Below are 22,356 nucleotides of genomic sequence, written 5' to 3' on the forward strand. Positions count from 1 at the left end.
AGTCTGCCGGCCAGGGCGATTGAGCCCAGCGAGCTGGAGCAAAAGGGTAGCGTCCGCGCCCAGCGGCTCCCTCAGCGGGCCAGCCAAGCCTGCTGCTGCTTCATCGAGGATGTTGGCATCCGATGGGATGCCCCACGTTGAGCCTGCCAGGGAACTTCGCTTTTCTTCTTTTTGGTCTTCTCCAGGCGGTGGTCAACGATGAATTGAAAATTCACTCTGGTGTATGCTCATTTATTGGAGCCGCTATGGTGGGAGATTTGCACGGTCAGCTACATGGTGGGACTGACGGTGCAAGCTCGTACGTACACTGTACTCCAGCTGACATCTGCTACTGCTGTTGCGTCCACCGATATTAAGCTAGGTATATATGTGGTAACAACATATATATATATATATATTTATTTTTTTTTTCAAAAAATAATCGAGAATTCAGCAGTCAATTCAGACATTACAAAAATTAGAAAGATCATGTAATCTATTAAATATTGATAGATGTTTGTAACTTTTTTTTTTTTTTTGTCTTCAGTCATTTGACTGGTTTGATGCAGCTCTCCAAGATTCCCTATCTAGTGCTAGTCGTTTCATTTCAGTATACCTTCTACATCCTACATCCCTAACAATTTGTTTTACATATTCCAAACGTGGCCTGCCTACACAATTTTTCCCTTCTACCTGTCCTTCCAATATTAAAGTGACTATTCCAGGATGCCTTAGTATGTGGCCTATAAGTCTGTCTCTTCTTTTAAGTATATTTTTCCAAATGCTTCTTTCTTCATCTATTTGCCGCAATACCTCCTCATTTGTCACTTTATCCACCCATCTGATTTTTAACATTCTCCTATAGCACCACATTTCAAAAGCTTCTAACCTTTTCTTCTCAGATAACTAATCATTAAAATATATTTTATACAAAATATGCATAAATACAAATATAAAAAAATATTTTATATAGTGAAAACAAGTTTTAACAAAAAATTAAAGAAAAGTGAACATCCTAGAAATTACAAGTACTGTACAAGAAATGTGTTTCTTCTATTAAATTATTAAAACATTTGTTTTTCTTTTAATTTTTAAATGTAAAATAGTTTACATAAATAGGATGAGTAATTAAATTATATTACAGCATAGATTATCTAATTTTTTAGCAGGCAACCCACTTGTGAACTAGTTTTTTTCTCATAATATTTTACTTAAAAATATCTCAAAATTTTGGTAACACTATTGCTATATTTTTAGGTGATATTTTTCTAAAATATAAAGTATTTTTCTTCTTTTTTTGTAGATTTTATACATAATAAGGCATTTATTAAATTTTACATCAATTTATTGAAAAACACAATTATTTTTACCTTATAGCGAGGTAAAAAAATATAGCTTCCATTTGAAAGAAAAACAGGACGGTTCATTTCATTTGGATTGACCTTGGAGTAAACAAGAATCTTTTTTAAATCTTGAAGGCAGACTTACATATGTCTGCATGGTGACTGAATGGAAACCTAATCTACAAATGCTTGCACAATCATCCCTAAAATGCAGCTCATGGAACCAAAATAGTGTTCAGTTATGATCAGAAAAATGGAACTTGGCATATTCATTTATAACATAATTATGATAATGCTTCATTTGATAATATATAGTATAGCTCATGTAATAACCTTCAACAAAATAAAACTCGTGTTTAACAGCAAAAATATTTTAAATATAAATATAAAAAGAAAATCAAATATATAATGTGGAATGGAATGGAATGCAAAGTTGGCCGGAGTTTATTTCTCCCTACAAATCGCAGAACCTGGACAGAGTCCCTTGCTGCTGGATGATTCTAATCGGGCGTGTATTTTTAAAAGGTTTATCTTAATTGGCGGGTCCAATTTTTCAAGTTTTGTTTATTATTTAGTATATATATATAATGTACATACAGAAACTAATATAGTTTTTGGAATATTTAAAATTTCTTAAATAGTGTACTATTTAAGTGCTGTTTATTGTAGTAAAGTTATTGTACACTATTTTATGTACTTAATTTTTTTCTTTCATAATGGAATATTTTACTTACTTATTAGGTCCATTGATTTGATTTATATGATAAACATCAGCTGTAATAAATTGGAAAATAAAATTACTTACAAACTTTTACAAGAACTTAATTATAAATCCAAACCTAGATGTCCATTTCAATTGTTAACAATGATCATGCTGATGAAGTAGAACAATCACCATCATTATGATGCTGATGAACAATGATCAGCAGACAGTCAGAAAAAATACATAAAAACTGAGTAAATAATGAAGAGGAAATGATAGTAAAAAATTTAATTTAAAAAATAAACAATATATATATACATATATGTATATTGTGTACTTTACATATAAAATAATTTACAAATAAAAATATGTTTGATAGCAGTAAATTACAGCCTTCTTTAGACCTAGCTCAAAAGAGACTAATGAAGAAGATATAAAAAACAAAATACAACCTACATTATGCTGATTACTCTCTGATTAAGGTTTATGCAATCTTTATCTTTCTTGAAATAAGTTGTATCTATCCAATCTATATAAGAGACATGCATTAAGTCACTGTAGGAAATCTGGGCAGAAGATTTAAATAGCTTACACGTTTTTAAACTAAACTGTCAATTTTGAATGAGACTGACTAAAATTACAACAGATGTTTAATCCTGCTAAAAAATGTCAGTTTACAATATTTCTTCATACATACTGTTTATATGTTAATAATCTTTACTATTATTTCTTCTTTCTTCATTATTTATTCAGTTTTTTAAATATTTTTTTCTGACAGTCTGCTGATAATTGTTTAAGAAATAAAATGGTCATCTAGATTCGGATTTTAAGTTAAATTTTTGTAAAAGTTTGTGAGTAGTTTTATTTTCTAATTGGAGCTGATGTTTATCAAATAAAATGAAATCAATACATCTATCTAATAAGAAAGTGAAATATTCAATTACGAAAGAAGAAAAATTTAGTACATATAATTTTGTACAATAAATTTACTATAATAAACAACAGTTAAATATAAATAATATTATCTAAGACATTTTCAATATTCCAAAAACTGTATTAGTTTTTGGAAATGATCAATCCAACCATTTAAGCTACAGAAGTTCAACAAAATATTTTATATTGATTTAACATTAGTTTAGAATAAAAATTTTACTATTGATGTTATCAAAGATTTTTTAGATGCTGACTTGGGTGGTGATACCACTGACAGAAAGTTCATCACAGGACACTGTTTTAAAATTATTAAAAATAACTGTACTGTGTCTTGGTGATCAATGAAACAATCATGTCTTCCACTGAGGCAGAATACGTAGCCCTTAATCAATGTGTTAGTGAGGCTTGTTGGTTTCAAAATATTTTAATTGAATTAGATGCGATGGAAAATTCAAGTGATTTATATGTACTTTTATTTGAAGACAATTTCACTGCTACACAAATCAGTAAATCTTGCGAGCAGCCCAAACAGTTAAAGCACATTCACATTAAGTATCATTTTATTCAAGAGAAAATTAAGCAAGATATAATAAAAATATATTAAGTACCATCAGGTGTTCTTTCTTTTTCCTGTTTAGCCTCCGGTGATTACCTTTCGGATAATACTACAGAGGATGATATGTATGAGTGTAAATTAAGTGTAATCTTGTAGTCTCAGTTAGACCATTCCTGAGGTGTGTGGTTAATTGAAACCCAACCACCAATGAACACTGGTGTCCACGATCTAGTATTCAAATTCGTGTAAATATATGAATAAGTCTAAAATTGACATAACTCACTCGGAATGTTAACAGCAACATTTAAACATAAATCATAGTTTTATTTATTACAGGAATTGAATTAACAACAAATGAATCAATCCTTATAATACCCAATCAAATTAAAATAATCGCATTGATTTCTCACATACAATTTGTATTACTTATGAAAATTATAAAAAGTTAAAATATAAATACAAATAAACGTCGGAAAATAAGGTTAAGTATCCTACTTTACAATAAAATATAGACAGATACTTAAAACTATTAGAAATCATTTCATAGATAATCAATATTTCACATTACATCTAAAAATATCCCATTAAATCACGCGGTTTAAGTATTAAACACACGTGAAGAAGAAATTACGTGATCACAAGTTTGATATTACCTTTCCTGCTTCTTTAGTCAATTTCAGCACAACATCATAAAATTTATCAACGTCCGTAGTCATTTTAAATGAATTAATAATTTATAGCTAAACTGCTCTTAACTGATACTTGAATTTGTAAATATAGTTTCACAAGTTATTACGATAAACGGGTTACAAGTAACAGTCCGCAAACTTCAACAGAGTCGTTTCTACAATCAGCTGATAATCATGCTGAAAACTATACCAAAATAAAAAATACCCCCTCTCAAAAGCTAATTTAACGTTATCAAAAAAAATTCTTGTTATCAATTTAGTAAATAAATACAATAAAATAACCATAACAGTTTATACAAAAGGAATAATGAATACATTTGCAATATACTTCAGCTTTAAATTGTCTCAGCTATAAATCAGCTGAGACAACGAGATTACCAACGCATGTCAATTACTATATCGGCTTGATATACCGCGTATTTTAAATTCACATTATTGGAGAAGAATTCTAAGTATTCATAATTCTTTTGAGAAGACAGCAACAAAATCAATTAACCTTTACTAACACTTCCCCAATTGCCTATGGGAATCAGACAAGCCAGTTATAACGCCCAGAAGCTTGCAGTACTTTAAGTAATAGAAGGCCAAACTGTAATAATTAAAAACAGGTAGTATATGTGCAAAGGCAAGAAAAAGGAATTATTCCAAAAAAGGGCAATAGCCCTTTTTAGTTTTTCATAGCTCTAACTAATGATTGATAGATACTAAATAACAAACTTGTTAATATTTTTTAGGCTTTCATTACTGTACAGCTGTTGGCAGTGGAAATTTAGAGATAAAGCAGTGAAAACTTACAATTACCAAGAAACCCACAAAATATTACTGGGCTGGAAGAGATCAAGCATAAAGGATAAAGGGGATAATTAGAAAGGAATAACTTATAAACTACACATTATACATGTGTAAACTACACTTAACTTATACTAACTTATAAATTACACATTGAAATAAAACAAAAAGAAACTGAACAATATTCTCACCTTAATCACTATTCTCTCCATAATTTCTCATGAGGTCTAGTTATTTTTACCTAGGATAGTAGTCAAATAACTGATCAATGATTTTGCATTGATCAGCTTAAATATATGCTACTACATACTACTCTTTCCAGACTCTGAAGGCCACCATAGAATAAGGTAAGTTTTCATTAAGGAAAACCTTCATCCACCTACTTTATTGTGTGGTATTTAAGTTTTATGTTAGAAAAATATTAATATGTCAATAAATGGTTAAAGAATTTTATTAAAATTACAAAGATCCATATTAAATATCAGATAGAACTCTTATTAAAAATTAATAGATCTCTTGATTTTAACAACAAATGAACGACTTACATCATTTTACTTTGTTATATTTTGCAACAGCCCAAATTATATCTTTGATTTTTTAATAGGAATGAACAGAATGTACTGTTATATGATGAAATTATTTCTTTACATATTTAAGATTCTAAGGCTGTCCAAGTTTAGATTGTTGAAAATGGTCACTGAAAAAATTGTAAAAGAATATAATATACTTGTTTAGCTGCGAAAGAAATTATATAGCTGATATCAAATAGAGATAGAGTATAATAACAAAAATATCATTTGTATAGGAAAGAAAAATCGCTTTACTTTATTATTCCTGTTTTATAACAAAAATAAAATAAAATATCTAAACAAAAACATTCCTTGCTTTGAACTACAATCCATCTGCAAAAAATTATTATATACACTAAAAATTAGTCATAATTAAATTCTCTTACTAAAATAGTTCTGCAGTAAAGGACATCCTTTAAGTAAAGCTGTTTTTACATCATGAATGACTGATAGATTATACAAACTGGTTTGCAAAATTTACAAAAAAGGGGAAATTCCATCAGACTTCAAAAAGAGTGCTATTGTGATGATACCAAAGAAAGCAGGAGCAGAAAAATATGAAGAATACAGAACAATTAACTGGACTACTCATCCATCTAATTTAATATAATCTACTGAACTAATATAATCTTATTACAGTGTGTATTTCTTACGTATAGTATTTTTTATATAAGAAAATATTTGCAAGGTATTTTCTTGAATTAGAAAATATTAAAAGCTGTAAATACTGACAACTGATTACCTAACTTGAAGCAGATGACGTTGTTTAAAGCATTAAACAGCTTAATTTCACATTTGGAAAAAACTGTGAAAGTATACTACTAAACAGAGAAGATACTGTTATCTGGAGAAGAAATTGTTCTGAAGTACAAGTTGAACAGTTTCACAAAGAATGGCGAGTAGTTTATTATTTAAATAAAATATGGATTGACAGTGGTCTTATGAAATTCATGGTTCAGCTGGATAAATCTATGATGTAACAAAGGTGCTTCTTTAAAATGTCTTTCTACAGGACAAAAAATTCCATGTGGAAAAGAGCTGAGGCTCATTATTTTCACATTGGAAATGAAAAAGGTTTTGTAAAAGATTGCTTAGGGTTATTTTAATCCAGTTCAAATGATTACCACACAGAAATAAGTGGAAAACATTTACGATGTTTTCTTCAATTTAAAAAAATAGATAACAATAATGTAATAGTTATGGACAATGTTCCATATCATTCTGTAAAAGTGGAAGATTTACTACTAGCACTAGAAAAAGTCAATTAAAAAATGGTTAATGGATTAGGGAGTTTTTTCTGATGAAAGTGGAATTACTGGTTTCTTTACATAAGGAAAACTACGACAAATATGGTAACAATAAATTCGCAAAAAGTAATCATTTTATTTTGAGAACTGTTCCTTTACCTGCGTGAATTATACCTGAATGAAATTGTATGGGCAGTCATTAAGCATTTCATAAATCAAATAATATGACTTAAAATTAGGGGCATAAAAAGATTAGTAAAAGAAGGAATTCCCAAATTACTCCTGAAAAAGTGGAAAAATTATTATTTACTCCTTGATGTAAAAAAAATGAATATGTGGAAGTTGGATGTTTTAATCAAAGACTCTGGAATAGTAATTATAAACTTAAGTGAAGATCTGATCTGGCTGAACACTTGCAATGGAATAAGGTAAGCCATCTGAAGAATAACATACTTACGATTAATAGGTTTTTTAATAATATTTTGTCAGTTTCGTTTCTATCAATATTTTACTTTAATTTTTTTCTAACATTAGTGAAAATTAATAATAATGTATAGGTGACAAGAACAAGAAAACAGGATGTTATTTGTAAATAATTATGAAGGATTTGTTGTTACTAATACACATTGTATTTCTCGGTTTATTTAGTTAAAATTATCTTGTAAACAGTAGCGTAAAATCCTCATAATAATTTTTTGTTTGTTTTTTAAATGTTCATCCTGCAGTAGGCATATATAATAAATAATATCATAAGATAAATGACTTTGGTGCTGAAATGTATATTATAGTGTGCATAACATTAAAGGTGTATGTGGGAGTAAACGAGCTAGACAGTGCAAACTTATTCTCCTCATTATACACATTGACATGTGATTGTTTTCTCATCCCCTGAAAAAACGAAGTGAAAACGATTAATGTAAAGACTTAAAAAAAATTAGATTACAGACTGTTGACTTTTTTTAAAGAGGTAGAAAATTTTATACTCCATAAAATGAGACAGAGTTCATCAAATATTGAGTAGCACGTTTAATCATAGCGGTAACTTCATAATACATGTTTTGTATAAACTCATCACCAGTATCTACCATGTCGTCCGCGTGATTTCGAAGTAACAAATTTTTTGAAATTGACAATAGATATTTATAAAACTCTTTATAAAGCCCCCATTACATATTTTTTTTTTTTTGTTTAACCTCCAAATCCACCATTAGCTATTGCTTCAGAGGATGAGATGAATGATTTGTAGTGTGTGTGAAACTGCCATGCCTGACCGGGATTCAAACTAGGGACCTCCTGATGAAAGGCCGAGACAGTACTACTCGCGCCACGGAGGCCGGCCTATTAGATTTATTTAATTTTATCAATACAGTTGCCAACCCAGTAAACATAAATGATTTAAGTAAAAATAAAGAAAAACTAGAATTTAATTCACTGAACCATATTTTTTTATGAAGTATTTTGTAATTTAGCCTCACTATAAAAATAAATTATTTGATGAAGCTTTGCTAATACAGTTTGAGCTTAAGTTAGTACACTTCTTCATTAGGTATTAATTTACATAATTAGGTTAATTAAACATATATTATAAATAATCAACTATTTTAGCTGATTTCAGTCATTGACACTTTTTTAAATGTTAAAATATTTTTATTTTAATTCTGAGCTAATACATTGCTCTTTTCATTTCGATGTGTTGAACAACCTGAAAAGATTGGTTATATTTTACTTCACTATGGTTGTTGTGTGACATTCAAAGCAAGTTTTCGTTAAAAGTTTTTTACAGTCTTAAATTTTTTGTTTATTTATGTGGACAGTTTTATTTAATCATGTGATATGTATTATTTTAATTAATGCGGTTATTTTAGTATACTTTTCGTTAATGTGATAAGTGTTTGTTATGTGCTTAACGTATTTCCATTCTTAAGTTGTAAATTATGTGTGATCGTAAACAGGTTAACAACAGATTACGGGGGGACAGTAGATTTATTAATTCATTTTTAAATAATGATGTTCACCCTTGTAAAAAACCAAAATTAGATATTTCACTCACTCAAACGTCTGTTACTCGTATTTCTAGAAAATCTCAGTTGGTTAACGAGAAAAGTTCTGTTGACGCTAAAAGTGATTTAAGTAAATTTTCTGAAAAAGATCTTTGGGGAGATGATTTAGACGAAAGTGAAGTAAATGAGTGTTTCACAGTTGCATCCCAGGCAATTTCCCAAGTTAGTATTCTGTACATTTAAAAGTGTTTATAAGATGTAAATATTTTGATATTGAACTCTTGAAACAAATTGAAAGATTAGCTGTAATAGATCAACTTAAATTTTTTCATACTTGCATATGATTATGTTAGCCACAGAAATATTAATATCAACATAAATTAAGTATCATAAATGCAAAAATAAATCATAAACTAACCTTAATAGTCGTCAAGTGTTGGGCCCTTTGAGTCTACCGTTGAAAATAACTGACGGCGCTCTTCGTAAGATGATTCTACGTCATACACATAATTAATAGCTAGGCAAGTGGTGAAGTCTCTCTGTTTTGACATATTTCCTAGCCCATATATATATATATATAACGGCCTGTTATACGGAAATCAGCCAAGTGCCCTACAAGATTAGTATTGACATACCGAGGTATTTTACCCCTAATCTCTTTCCATAGAACTTTAACCGTAACCCAAATCCTCTCTCCACAGAGAGATTAGCATCTGAACAGGTTGCCATAACTCACAAAACTGATTGCTAATTGACTAGAGTGCTGATATTGCATTGTGGACTTTGACTTAACATAGGACGCTCACTGTTCAAACCTGCTTTCTTTTATTTAGATCTCGTGTTTTCTTGATCTTAAGCATGTCTATGGTATATTAAATTAAGAAGAAAATTTGAAGTTGATCAAGTAATTGCTCTGAATTACCGATATATTCCTTCAATCTTAGCAAATTTAATGGAATACCATAATAGTGTACATTTAACATTAAGGTGGATGGTATGAATCTTTTTCTATCACGGAAAATTCTCAGTTTAAATCCCAGTTAGGCTTAGTGTTCTTTATGGTAAAAAATTCATTTATTGTTAAATAACTTTTATTGAGGTTATAAGGTTTTAATGGGGAAAATCTATTATAAGTGAGTAAGATATTGCCATATTCAGAAAATATGTGTTTTCTATTCACTTTTGTAAACATGACCATGATTAATTCTTAAACAGAATTTAAAATAAGTCATATATATAAAAAATATTTTTATTATTATTTTTGTAAATAATAAATGTTGAGTTTCATTAACGATATAACTGTGATGTTTCTAATGTGTGTTTTACAAGTTTTGTAGTTGATAAAAAATACTAAGCTTGACCAAGATTTAAATGGGAACTACTGATGAAGAGGTACTACTACCACTCCTCTATAGAGTTTGGAGAAGAGATTTATTTTTATAAATACATATTTTACACAAAAAACTATTGTTATATCACTTATTTAATATGTTATGCTTATTTTAAGTTTGTAAAAAATATTTTAATTGTATTTTTAATAAATTTATGGAATGATTTTTTAAATGCGTAGGTAGTTTATTAAAACGCAATGGAAACACAAAAACTCTTTTTTGGTAGCTGAAGTATTTGTTGAGTTTACATGAAAGTGGTTGTTTGGTTAATTAGAGGTGGAAATTGCAATTTTTTTCTTTAAGAATAAATGAGTATTCTTTTTAGCAAAGATTGAAGTTTGCATAGCATGGTTGAATGTTTCTCTGACAGTAGTGGTGTGATGTCACTATGGTACAAACAAGAGAATGGTTCTATTCTGAGCAAATTTTTCTCATAGGTTTCCCATATATGACAACTTTGTAATGTAAGGATAGACACATGTAAAGTGTATAGACACATGTGTATCCTGTTCTTGCTAAATAAATGTTTATTTTGTTACTATAGTATAACAACTTTTTACTTCCTTGTACAAAGTAAAGGAAGTATTGTGATTGAGAAAAAATTTGGTTTTCAGATTTCAATGGAAATATCCATTTTGACTAGTTTCAGTGTGTTTTGACTAGTTTCATGTTTGAAGTCTTGATCTTCCTGTTCCTCTTTTCCTTTTAGTGTAACCTTCTAATATTGTCTTTAATAATATCTCATGCTGCACAATATGGCCAATAAGTTCATCACTTCTATTCACAATATTTTGTGAAAAACTTCTTTTTTCTCTAGTTTTCTCCTAGATCTGTTTATTATTGACCTTATTGATTCATCTCACTTTCAGTAATCTCCTATAACACCACATTTCTAGACCTACCAGTCTTCTCCCTCTATTCTGCTTCCATCGCCCATATCTCAGAACCATATAGAGCTACATACTATACGTAACACCTCAGAAATCTCTTTCTTGTTAATATTGTTAAATTTTTTGAGGTTAATAGCTTCCGCTTACTATGAGAAGTAGTTTTAACCTGCCCAATCCTACTCTTAATATCTCTTAGTTTTTACATCTAAAAAATGTATTATTTCTTCTAACTTTTCTGATTAATTAGCGTTCTAATTTCTAGTTTCTTCATCAGGGGCTGTTAATCCTGTACACTTTTTGTTTAATATTTCTTTTATATTGTTTTCTACAAAGAAAAATTATTAATTTCACATTTAAATGCATTTTTCTGTAAAATTTAACTTGGAAGCTTGTTTGACTGAAAACATCTTGAGGAAAAATAAATTCAGCTGTATTAGGAATGTAGGAGTGCTCAAAATCACAAATTTTAATGAGAAGGCTGGCTACCCATCTTGCATCAGGCGATGTTATTATACCTAAAAAAACCCCATTGTTTCAAAAACCTTTGGTAGCTTCATAATCTTACATGATGTCATTAATATAATGTTCGTTTCCTTGCATAACTTAGGGCTTGAAACAGCAGTTTCTTATGCTGAAAGCCAACAAATGATGCCAGAACGGATTTGTAGCATCCTTTATTGTTTGTTTTCTCCATGTTTATTAATTATAGACTCCTTAGGTTACATTATGCTACAAGTATTGTGGATTTTATTTGAGCACAATGCTGCCACATACTTACTAATTTTTATTTTATAAGTGTACACTTAATAAAAATATAAAAAAAACATCTCTACCAGTTAAGTGAGGTGTGAGAACTTAGATGACAGATTGACGATGGTGGGCGCATAGGAACAAGTCATGACCAACACTAAAGCCATGAGACGGCTGTTATAATCTTGTGCTAAAGTAGCTGAGAATATTTGAAAGTTGCTTTTTGTGAATGAATAAACTAAGCAGTAAATTCCTTACTAATAATCCATTTCCCCAAAAAATCCAGATTTGTAATGTTGTGGTTTGCAGTGTATTCTTTTATCAGTTGTATTCCATTATGGTATTATGGCAGCTGGTCTAGTTTGGACATTAATTTTAATTAATATTGTATAGACATTTTATAAAAATTAAGAATACATTTTTAAGTTTTTCTAATTTTCTAATAAATTTCTATTTATCTTTTTATTGTTTTAGGATACTAGTATTCAAAAACCATTGCGAAATGATAACTTGTGTGGAATATCACAACAGAAACCACCACATATCTCAAATAATATTAATAATAACAATAATATTAATAATAATAATTATAATATTAAAACTACACCATCTACATCATCGATTAAACAGAATCATAAAACTGGAATTCCTCTATTTCGAGCATCAAGTGCTGGGAATCTTCCAGATAATTCTCCAAGAACATCAGGTTATGCTAGTTTGAGTACTTCAAGTGGACTTCAGAAGTTTAATGGTGACAGTAAGTAAAAAAAAAGAAAAAAAAATAATAAACTAATTTAAGCAAAATGCAGATCAGACATGTTATAAATAACAGAAGAATCCACTATTTTTTTTAAAATATCTCATACCTCAATTTTTCAAAATTGGTTTGTGTGATTTTAATAAAATTTCAGATTGTTTGTTGGGTGAAGAATAAAAATGTTTATATACAAGCAAACAAATCTAACTGCACTGTAATAATAACCTGTAATTACCTACACTGTAATTAATAACCTCAGTATAATTCTTTCATTTTATTCTTGAAATATGAAAATGAAGTATAACTCATAAAGAAACTATTATTTTACATTAGTTCATTTTTAGTTCTTGTAATATATCTTATTTTAGCTCATATTTTTCGTAATCCATTTTTTTCTTAATAATGTTTTTTGTGAAATAGGTAAATATTCTTAATACATAAAAAGTATAATTCTCAAAATATTATTTAATTTTAAATATTTTTAAATGCATAAAATTTATCTCTGAATAATCTAAATTTTAGGTTAACATAATAATTTTAACATGATTGTTACGTTTTCACTCCCTCTTGCTGTCGGGTGCTGAAACGTAGCGGTGGCTAGGGTGCTCGTAGCAAACTATGGTCACCAGACCATCACGCCACTCTACGTCACAAGCTGCTCCCTTGAGCACTGTATGTAGCGTCTTCTAAAGCAGTCTGCACTCACCTGACCCAAGACGGTCGTGTCCGGATGGACTCTCTCAATTCTTGTTCAAATGAACATTATTTTAAGTTTTATTTAGCTTATGTTTGCTATCTTTAAAGTTAAGTTATAAGTTACAAGTGTTATGTTGCAAAATTCTTTTGAACTGCCAAGACGGCGTGCAATTAAACAATCCTTCTAATCAACAAGGTGTCTTCATTCATCACCAACGAATACATATACTTCATCCTCACTCTAAAATCTACCGCAACGCTGTTGACCAACGGCATGTCATCAGTGTCGCTACAATGATACATATTAAACTAAATTTTAGGTTAATATATTTCCAAGGTATAATTTGATCCAGTTTATCTGCCTTAAAATGAATTATATATTTTTTAAAATGATTACTTACCATAATTATTTTTCTCATCTTTAATAACCGAAGTTTTAGGTGAAGTCTGTGTTTCTTGTTGGTTAGTTTCTTCTGTTGATTTAGATGTCAACATATCTAAAGTTATCATTATTTAGCCCTCTCAAAGCTAAATTAAGTAACACTTTTCCTGTAGAACTCATAATTGCATTACAAAAGATAATTATTTATGCTAAAACTCAAATAAAACTGAAAAAAATGACAGGTAATGAAATCAAGCAACTTCACTGAAACAGTAAGCTCTTGGGTGGAGTTATGTAACAGCTGTAAGCACAGTCCTTACTGCAAGGAGTTATGGACACATCCTTCATCCTCTATGGCCATAGAGTAGGTGTGTTACATAGCTTCTTCATCTTTTTCATATCACTGTTTCTAAATATGTTTATGTTGTTGTGACCTTACCACATAACATATAGGCACATAAGACCTTCATCCACTGAATTATCTCATATTTTCAAAAAAATGTTACATAATCCTTTCATCCATCAAACCCTTCAGTTGTGAATAACTGTTTGCAAACATATGTGGAGACAAATCTATAACAAAATTTCAGAACAAACTTGTATAAATTTTGGAAATCAGTAGTTGATAGAAATTTCCAAAACTCAATAAAATTTTCAATACTTGGGATTGAAATTATTTTCTTAAATTTATTTATAAGAACATTTTGGTACTGAAGATTAATTATTTCTGTTTGAATTTCAGAGGGGTAAGTGGCTCAAGTCTTCAATACCAGTAGAAAAGGGGTTTGTAAAGGGTTCAACATTATTATTGTCCGTTTGGAAATTATAAAATGTTTCAGATGAGATTATTTATTTAGAAATTAAGTTTTCATACTTATCGTAATTAGGAAGGTTGTCAAGTTTGTTTGCTAACTATCATTCATTTGAAATTTATCAGTATTATTCTGTTAAAATTGTTTAAAAAAAGAGAAAGTTTAACTATAAAAGTAGATATAAAACTAAATAAAATCGAAAACAAGCAATCTTTACCTTGTAGTTTTACATTTAATTTTTTCAAATATTCCATAATGTCTGTAAGAAATGCTAGATCTCTTAGCCAGTGTTCATGTTTGAAAAGCAAGCAGTGATTGTGCAGTTCATCTTTTTCTTCCAAAAAATGTAAGACGCCCTCACAAAGATTCCAAAATCTGTCAAGTGTCTGTTGAAAGCCAGCGTACATTACAATACAGGATTAATTAACTGTCTTCTTCCTTCTCTTTGGGAAACAGCAATGAAATTAATATAAATATAAATATAATATAAAATATAAATTCATATCTTTAGCACAAAGTGCCTCCCTATGCAGTATGCAGTGATACTCAAAAATGGTTCTTTTCAAGTAATTTTCGAATAGTGATAAACAACCATATTATAGCCATATTCAAAGCTGAGGCTCCATCTGTGCATATGCTACCTAATTTATCCCATTGTAAGTTATTATTCTCAATGACCAATTTTATTTCTTCTTTGTACAAAGTGAAGGGAAGGATTATGATCACAAAAAATTTCGGTTTCCCAATTTCAACAGAAATATCCATTTTGACCATGCCTGAATTCATTTTGACTAGTTTCAGCGTAACGTCTTACCTACGTAATACGTATCTGTCCTCTCATAACTCAAAAATGATTAGCCGTAGGATGTTGAAATTTAGAGTTTAGGACTGTTGTAACATTTAGTTGTGCACTTTCCTTCTGATTGCAATCGACTGAATCAAAAGTGCCCAAATTCCAAAAAAATTGGATTTTCGACTTTTTCTTAACTGCAGTAATAAGCTCTCATTGAGAGCTTTTCAACGATACATCATAAGTGGTGCTTATTTTCATTGGTTCCAGAGTTTTAGCCAAATGTAATTTTAATTAATGAATTATTTGGATCATACAAGGGAAAGGCACATCAGTTTGAATCTGATCTCATATATATATATATATATATATATATTTATATATTTTTTTTGGTTTTTTTTTAATTTCAAAATATTGATGTATGTATAATTATTAACCTCTGATTGTAAAAAAAAGTTATAATAAATAATGCAATAATAATAATTATAATAATAATTAAAAAAAAAGTATGAAAAAAATCCATAAGTTATTAGTAAAATAAAATTTTATAAACTTTTCATTTTATTTCAAACATTTTTTACAGAGTTAATAATTATTAATAAATAAATATATTTAAATTTAAAAAAATCTCTTTAACCCTTTCTAGTAGTAGCTAGCATCTTTCTCTGCAAAATAGGTGGTTACAGTAATCTCCTCATCCGATGAAAATTTATTTCATCCAAGCGAAACTTCAAGGTTAGGAAAAAGTTGCTTGGGGCCAGATCTGGTGAACATAGTGAGTGGTCAACCAATTCAAAGTGCAATTCATGTATTTTAGCCATGGCGACCGTCTTGATGGAAAAGCACTTTTTTCTTCTTCAAATGTGATCGTTTTTTTGCAATTTCTGCCTTCAGCGTGTCAATTAATGATACATAATACTGTCCCGTTATTTTTTTACCATTTTGAAGATAATTGATGAAAAAAATTCTGTTACTATCCCTAAATACAATCACCATCGCCTTCACAGCCGATGGAACTGTCTTCACCTTTTTGGAGCAGGTTCACCCTTTGCAGTTTACTGTTTTGACTGTTGTTTCATCTTAGGAGTGCAGTGGTGGATCCATGTTTCATCTGCAGTTATGAATCGATGCCAAAAAAAAATCTGACTCATTTTGCTTAAACTGTCCCAATTGGGCCTTGGAAATGTTCATTCGAATGTGTTTTTGGTCCTGGGTGAACAAGCATGGCACCCAACACGCAGATAGCTTACGCATATCCAATTCTTCAGTTAATATATGACAAACCATGTTCTTTCGATATGCCCATAGCCTCTGCTATCTCTCTAACCTTAATTTGTCGGTCATCCAGTACCTTTTGGTGAACTTTATTGATGTTATCTGTGGTGGTTGCAGTTTTGGCCGTCCAGAATGCTCATCATTAACCAAGTTGGTACAAACATGTTTAAATTCAGCTGTCCATCTTTTCATGGTGCCAAATGATGGGACAGAGTCCCTGTAAATAGCATCCAACTTGGTTTTAATTTGTGTAGGTATATTACCTTTCAAATGTAAATATTTAATCATGGTACAATATTTGATTTTTCCATTTTCACAAAAACACTGACCATGACACTCAAATGGTTATCAAACAACAGCTGAACGCCCAAAATGACTGAAATTTTAGTGAGATTTAAATGACTGGAATTTTAGCGTGTTTCAACGCATGCATATGTAGATTCCCTAACTTTTGTTGATGAGTACTGCCATCTTCATGTTGAGCCTAAAAATGTTTCAGACAACCCTCATATATGAAGTTGTATTCAAACCAATGTGTCCATGGTTATGGATCTGATGCGTTCTCACTTGCACCACAAAACTACTTGAGCGATGTGAAACAAAATTAATATATAAACTAATAAAAAATACTGATACGGACACCACAAAAAATGTGATGCAATATGCATCACATTTTTTTTTTTTTTTTTTTGTATGCACCAAAATGCAATTGTGTAACTGTCCACTTTATTAAAGAATTGGAGAATCTTATCTCACTTTCAAATGAAATAAGTGTATAAGAAGTATAGCAAAATATGAGTATATGTTATTTTATAGGCATACAAGGAATTCATGTGGTGTCCACATCGGATTTTTAAAGATGTGGATTTTTAGAGATGCCTCTTGTTATTAATTGCCGTAAGTCTAAAAGCTATTCAATAACATCAAAATTTTAATTGATGCAATGCATAAAAATACTTAATTGAAAAGTATCAGTATTACAAGTGCTCTTATCAACAGCTAAAGAAAAATATTTAGATGGGGCAGACACACTTTTTGTATTAACTTTCACAAACAGGTCATCTATGCGATATATCACTGTGATTCACTAAAGGGCAATTTGTTCCATCATTTCTTTAATTTTCATTTCAGAAGTGTAACTAGCAAAGATTTTTCGACTTGTTTTGATAATCTCTTCCCCCATCATAGTAAGGTTTCTTTTTTCATTTATTTCATTTTTTTTTGTTGAAAAACCATTTGTTCGCTTATTAATGATTTCTTCTTTTTTTTTGTTAATGAATCCTGTCCTCAAAATTGAACCAAGAGGATATGTTTTATTAAATTACCATGGTTTTGCTTGAAATGTTCTCAAGTTAAACTTTTTGGGCACTGCTACATTAGCACCACAAATCAAACAATATGGTTTTGATGTATTTTGATTAGTAAACAAAATGTTCCTCCCATGGAATTCAATAATATCTTGTTCATATTTTCGTTTTGAAGTAGATGGGTTACTTAAAGACATAATATGAGAAAAATTCAAATGACATGCATGAAAATAAAAGCAAAATTCATGTAAATCTGATAAGACATTGATTTCATACGACTATTGTGCAGGTTTCCAGATACAATGGTGAGTTGTCAAAGCTATTGGGCACCCATATTACTTGCACCATCTACCAGGCATGCTTGGTGTTGCTGTAAAGCAATAAAAATATAACAAATCAAAGCAAAAAAGAATTGTAGATACGGGCGACTCATAGGTATTAACTTACAATCGGTATCAACTACAGAAAGTTTACTTTAAATATAATCTGAATACTTGTGTATTCTATTGAAAACAGTGATTATAAAGTAGATGTATAGTATTAATTATTGTTTTGATTATGTTTTCAAACTGTGGCAGATTTTTTTTGTCCAAAGTTTACATTACAAAAAAGTTTTTATTTCTATATACTTTGTGTGCCACTCACCATGACCCTGCCTGCCACAAGTGACACACGTGCCATGGGTTGGCCACAAATGATTTAAACAATGGTTATAGTTAAGTTAGCTGTTAAATCAAATGTTTAAATTACATTAGTTTGCACCATGTTTAAAATTTACCAGTTCATTCATAAGTTTGTATTAATGTTTATAGGTGTTTGGCCTATTGTTTGAATCCCTTTGAATGAACTCTATTCTATATTGGTAGCTGAATTTATAAAATAAAGTGGATCAAAATAATAATAATTATGATATCTCTTGTTTTCTAGAAGCTTTTCTTGTATAATTGCATTAGTTTACTATTTATTCATAATAAAAATATTTAGGTTTCATTAATTAATTGTGTTTGTGAAGTATTGATGTAGTCTTCAAAATTAATTGATGTAGTAGTCAACAAAATTTTTTTTTTACAAATTTTAATTTAATTTGTGTTTTATGTGTGTACATTTTTATTTTAGAAAATTATATCATTTGTTATTTTCAGGTGCCTCTGTATTTTTATTAAGTGAAATTAATAAATATAAAGATGAATGTAGAATACTTAGCGAAAAACTACAAACGAAAGATGGAGAGGTATGTTAACACATTATATATAATAATTACCTTCGTGAATTAAAAATTGCTTTCTGTAGTACAATTAACAATACCATAAATGATAATTTTAGTCAAGTTGAAGTATGTTAGGATCTTATATGTTGACCCACCGGGTTGATCTAGTGGTTAACGCGTCTTCTCAAATCAGCTGATTTGGAAGTCGAGAGTTACAGCGTTCAAGTCCTAGTAAAGCCAGTTATTTTTACACGGATTTGAATACTAGATCGTGGATACCGGTGTTCTTTGGTGGTTGCATTTCAATTAACCACACATCTCAGGAATGGTCGAACTGAGAATGTACAAGACTACATTTACACTCATACATATCATCCTCATTCATCCTCTGAAGAATTATCTAAACGGTAGTTACCGGAGGCTAAACAGGAAAAAAAAGTAAGGATCTTATATGTGAAAAATCAAGTTTTTTTCCCTGCGCCTTTGATTGTTTTAAATTGATATATATTATATTTAGTAAAAAAACTAATCTTTGTTATTGAGGAAATTGTTAGTCAGATTCATCTGCTATATTTGAGTACATCTGACTAATGTGCTACTGGTGCAATAGGAATTCCACCATAAGTTCAGTAATTCCTTATTGATACTCAAATCTGCCTTGACAGACTGGTAGCATCTCTGCCTTTTATCCAGAGATTCCAGGTTCAAGTCTCAGTCTAGTCAACTATGGCATTTTTCGTATGCTATAAATTTTATAATCATCCATCGCAGTGACTATTATTGGGTGTCAACATTTTGTTATTAAATAAATATATATTATACCTAATTACGGCAATTGGTTAAAGGCTATTCAGATGGCATTTCGCTCCTGTTTATGTTTGCAAAATTTTTTCATATGGTTTTATGATTTGATGAATTTATTCCTCTGGCAGATGTTTTATTTCTCTTTTAATACATGCCATTCATTGATTATCATGCTAGTCAGGTATTATCCATCATCATCTATTAAATGGTGCAGTGTTTTGGCCTTTGATTTTCAACAGATTAAAATTAATATTGTTTAGTTTCTCCACAGTACTCACAAATACCATTGATCCACAGTCAAACTAGTGTTTTCTATGAAAAAAGTCTGTTATTGATTTCAGTGATTTATAAATCTACTCCTTCCACCCAATAAATTTGTTTTAGTTAAGAATATGTTTGTATGGACGTCGTACATGTAATTTAGCCACTCAACTCTTGAATTATTTCAAGCTCTTTTTTGCAGACTTCCATTGATGTGTTTTTGATCAAGTACTTTCATGTCCATGAAAACATTTTCATAGATAATGCAATATTTTATCTTCTTAGGAAGATAAAATATCTATAGGATTGTGATTATATCAATTTTATCTTTACACCATCAGTTAAACGAATAAAATTCATCATAAATATGAGACAGAATCATTATTATTATTATTATGCAAAACAGGCGCAGCTATAAGTAAACGGAAATTAGAAGCATTTGATCAAACATAAAGTGATTATTTCCGATCTTTAAATGAGTCATTATGACTGGAGTATAGGTTGCCATTTCCTGAAATTGAAGTTAGCTAATAAAGGGAAGAGTTAAAAATAAATTTGTCTTAGACAAAACTATACTTCTGAAGAATTGTGAACGAAAATTAAGTTTCAGTCAGTATTTTCATATTAAATGCAAAGGTCCATAATTAATAGCCAGAGTTTATATTTACTTTATTATTCTGCTTGAATATTAATTTGCTTTTTAATAATTTTGTCCCAGATAGCAATGTATGCTAACGTAAAAATTTATAGATTGAAGAGAGTAGCTCATCAGGAATAGGATTTGTCTTCAGGCAGCCTAAGGCATATGTTCAAAGGAGTCTTTGAGAGCATGGTGTCTTAAGTGGGCATAATTTAGCTTTACAGGATAGATCCAAACAGAGATGTTTATGGCACATTTTCAAATTTAATCAGAAATTATTATTATAAATTTGTGGAATGCTTAGCTAGAGACCTTATTGAACGCACTAGTGTATTTTAGACTTGTTTTTTAGCCACCTCATTCCTTGGGAAGGCTGAATTTGATTGTGAAGATTAGGCTGTGAAAATTGTGAAGCTGCAGGAGCTAGAGGAGTTTGGTGAGTGAGGGACTCTTGGTCAGTAAAATACTGATCAGAGGAGAGGTATAGCTATTGTTACCATTTCAAGATTTTGTTGCATCAAGCTATAAAATTGTTGATTTTAGAAGCATTGCAGAATGAGTGGAATACCTTACCTATGAATGACCGAGTTTGAATTTATAATGGACTTGAGGTAGTATGTTTCTATTAAGTATTATTACATTTTTATCATTTGATAAATATGCTTATTTACATAGACATTGTAATCTCTAAATCTGGCTAGATTTTTGGATTCATTAATTTTGTTTCATTCTGGCTGTACAGCGACTGGTATGATATCTATGAATAGTAGCTGATTATACAAGATCTGAAGATCTCTAATGTGCTTTGTTTTATTTCAAGATTTTTTTTTAGAATATTTTACTGTTATTTTTGAATAGAATAATTATTAAATTTTTTAAAAGTAATTAAAATTATATAATTTATAGGTGAGTTTGCTGAGAGCCTGTCTAGATAAAACAAAATCAGAACAAAAAAGAAGAAGCAGTGATTGGTCAGAACAGTTAAGACAGATAAAAACAGAAAATATCAAGAAGATTAATGATCTGGAAAAACAGCTTACAGAGCTGAAAACTGGTATACAGTTCAAGGTAATCTGCCTTTTAAAATAATGCATTTTTGCCCTTAAGCATTTAACTTTTTTGTATATTTCTACATTTTTTACTTTCGTATGAAGTAAAGGAAGTATTGTGATCGCAAAAAATTTTGGTTTCCAGATTTCAATGGAAATATCCATTTTGAGCATCCCTGAATCCATTTTGCCTAGTTTCGGCGTGACGTCTGTATATACCTACATAACTCAAAAACAATTAGCCGTAGGATGTTGAAATTTTGGATACTGTTGTAACAAAAACATCAAATCCAAAAAAAAAACATTTGGATATTGGACTTTTTCTTAACTGCAGTAATAAGCCCTCATTGAGTGCTTTTCAATGATATATGAAAAGTAATACTTATTTTCATTGGTTCCAGAGTTATAGTCAAATAAAATTTAATTAATGAAATATTTGGATCCTAGGAGGAAGGCACATCAGTTCGAATCAGACGTCATCTCCTTTCTTTTTTTTTTAATTTAAATATATTGATTTATTAATAATTTATTAACCTC

The 22,356-nt window shown here is 29.8% G+C and overlaps 2 protein-coding genes across 3 annotated transcripts in view; one reads left to right on the forward strand and one right to left on the reverse strand.

The window, feature by feature from the left end:
• LOC142329577 (inositol monophosphatase 1) overlaps window positions 1-4,375 on the reverse strand; it is a 39,354-nt gene extending 34,979 nt beyond the window's left edge. Inside the window, exon 1 of the mRNA XM_075374267.1 lies at window positions 4,168-4,375. Coding sequence (XP_075230382.1) covers window positions 4,168-4,230 — 63 coding nt within the window. The 5' untranslated portion in view covers window positions 4,231-4,375. The remainder of the gene's footprint in view (window positions 1-4,167) is intronic.
• Window positions 4,376-8,531: 4,156 nt separating this feature from the next.
• LOC142328803 (uncharacterized) overlaps window positions 8,532-22,356 on the forward strand; it is a 71,912-nt gene continuing 58,087 nt past the window's right edge. The window contains exons 1-4 of one of the 2 annotated variants that reach the window (XM_075372846.1): window positions 8,532-9,030; window positions 12,314-12,596; window positions 19,001-19,089; window positions 21,677-21,838. In XM_075372846.1, coding sequence (XP_075228961.1) covers window positions 8,743-9,030; window positions 12,314-12,596; window positions 19,001-19,089; window positions 21,677-21,838 — 822 coding nt within the window. In that variant the 5' untranslated portion in view covers window positions 8,532-8,742. The remainder of the gene's footprint in view (window positions 9,031-12,313; window positions 12,597-19,000; window positions 19,090-21,676; window positions 21,839-22,356) is intronic. The other variant, XM_075372845.1, reaches the window with a different exon arrangement.

Source organism: Lycorma delicatula, chromosome 8 (genome assembly GCF_047948215.1).
Source record: "Lycorma delicatula isolate Av1 chromosome 8, ASM4794821v1, whole genome shotgun sequence".
NCBI lineage: Eukaryota > Metazoa > Arthropoda > Insecta > Hemiptera > Fulgoridae > Lycorma > Lycorma delicatula.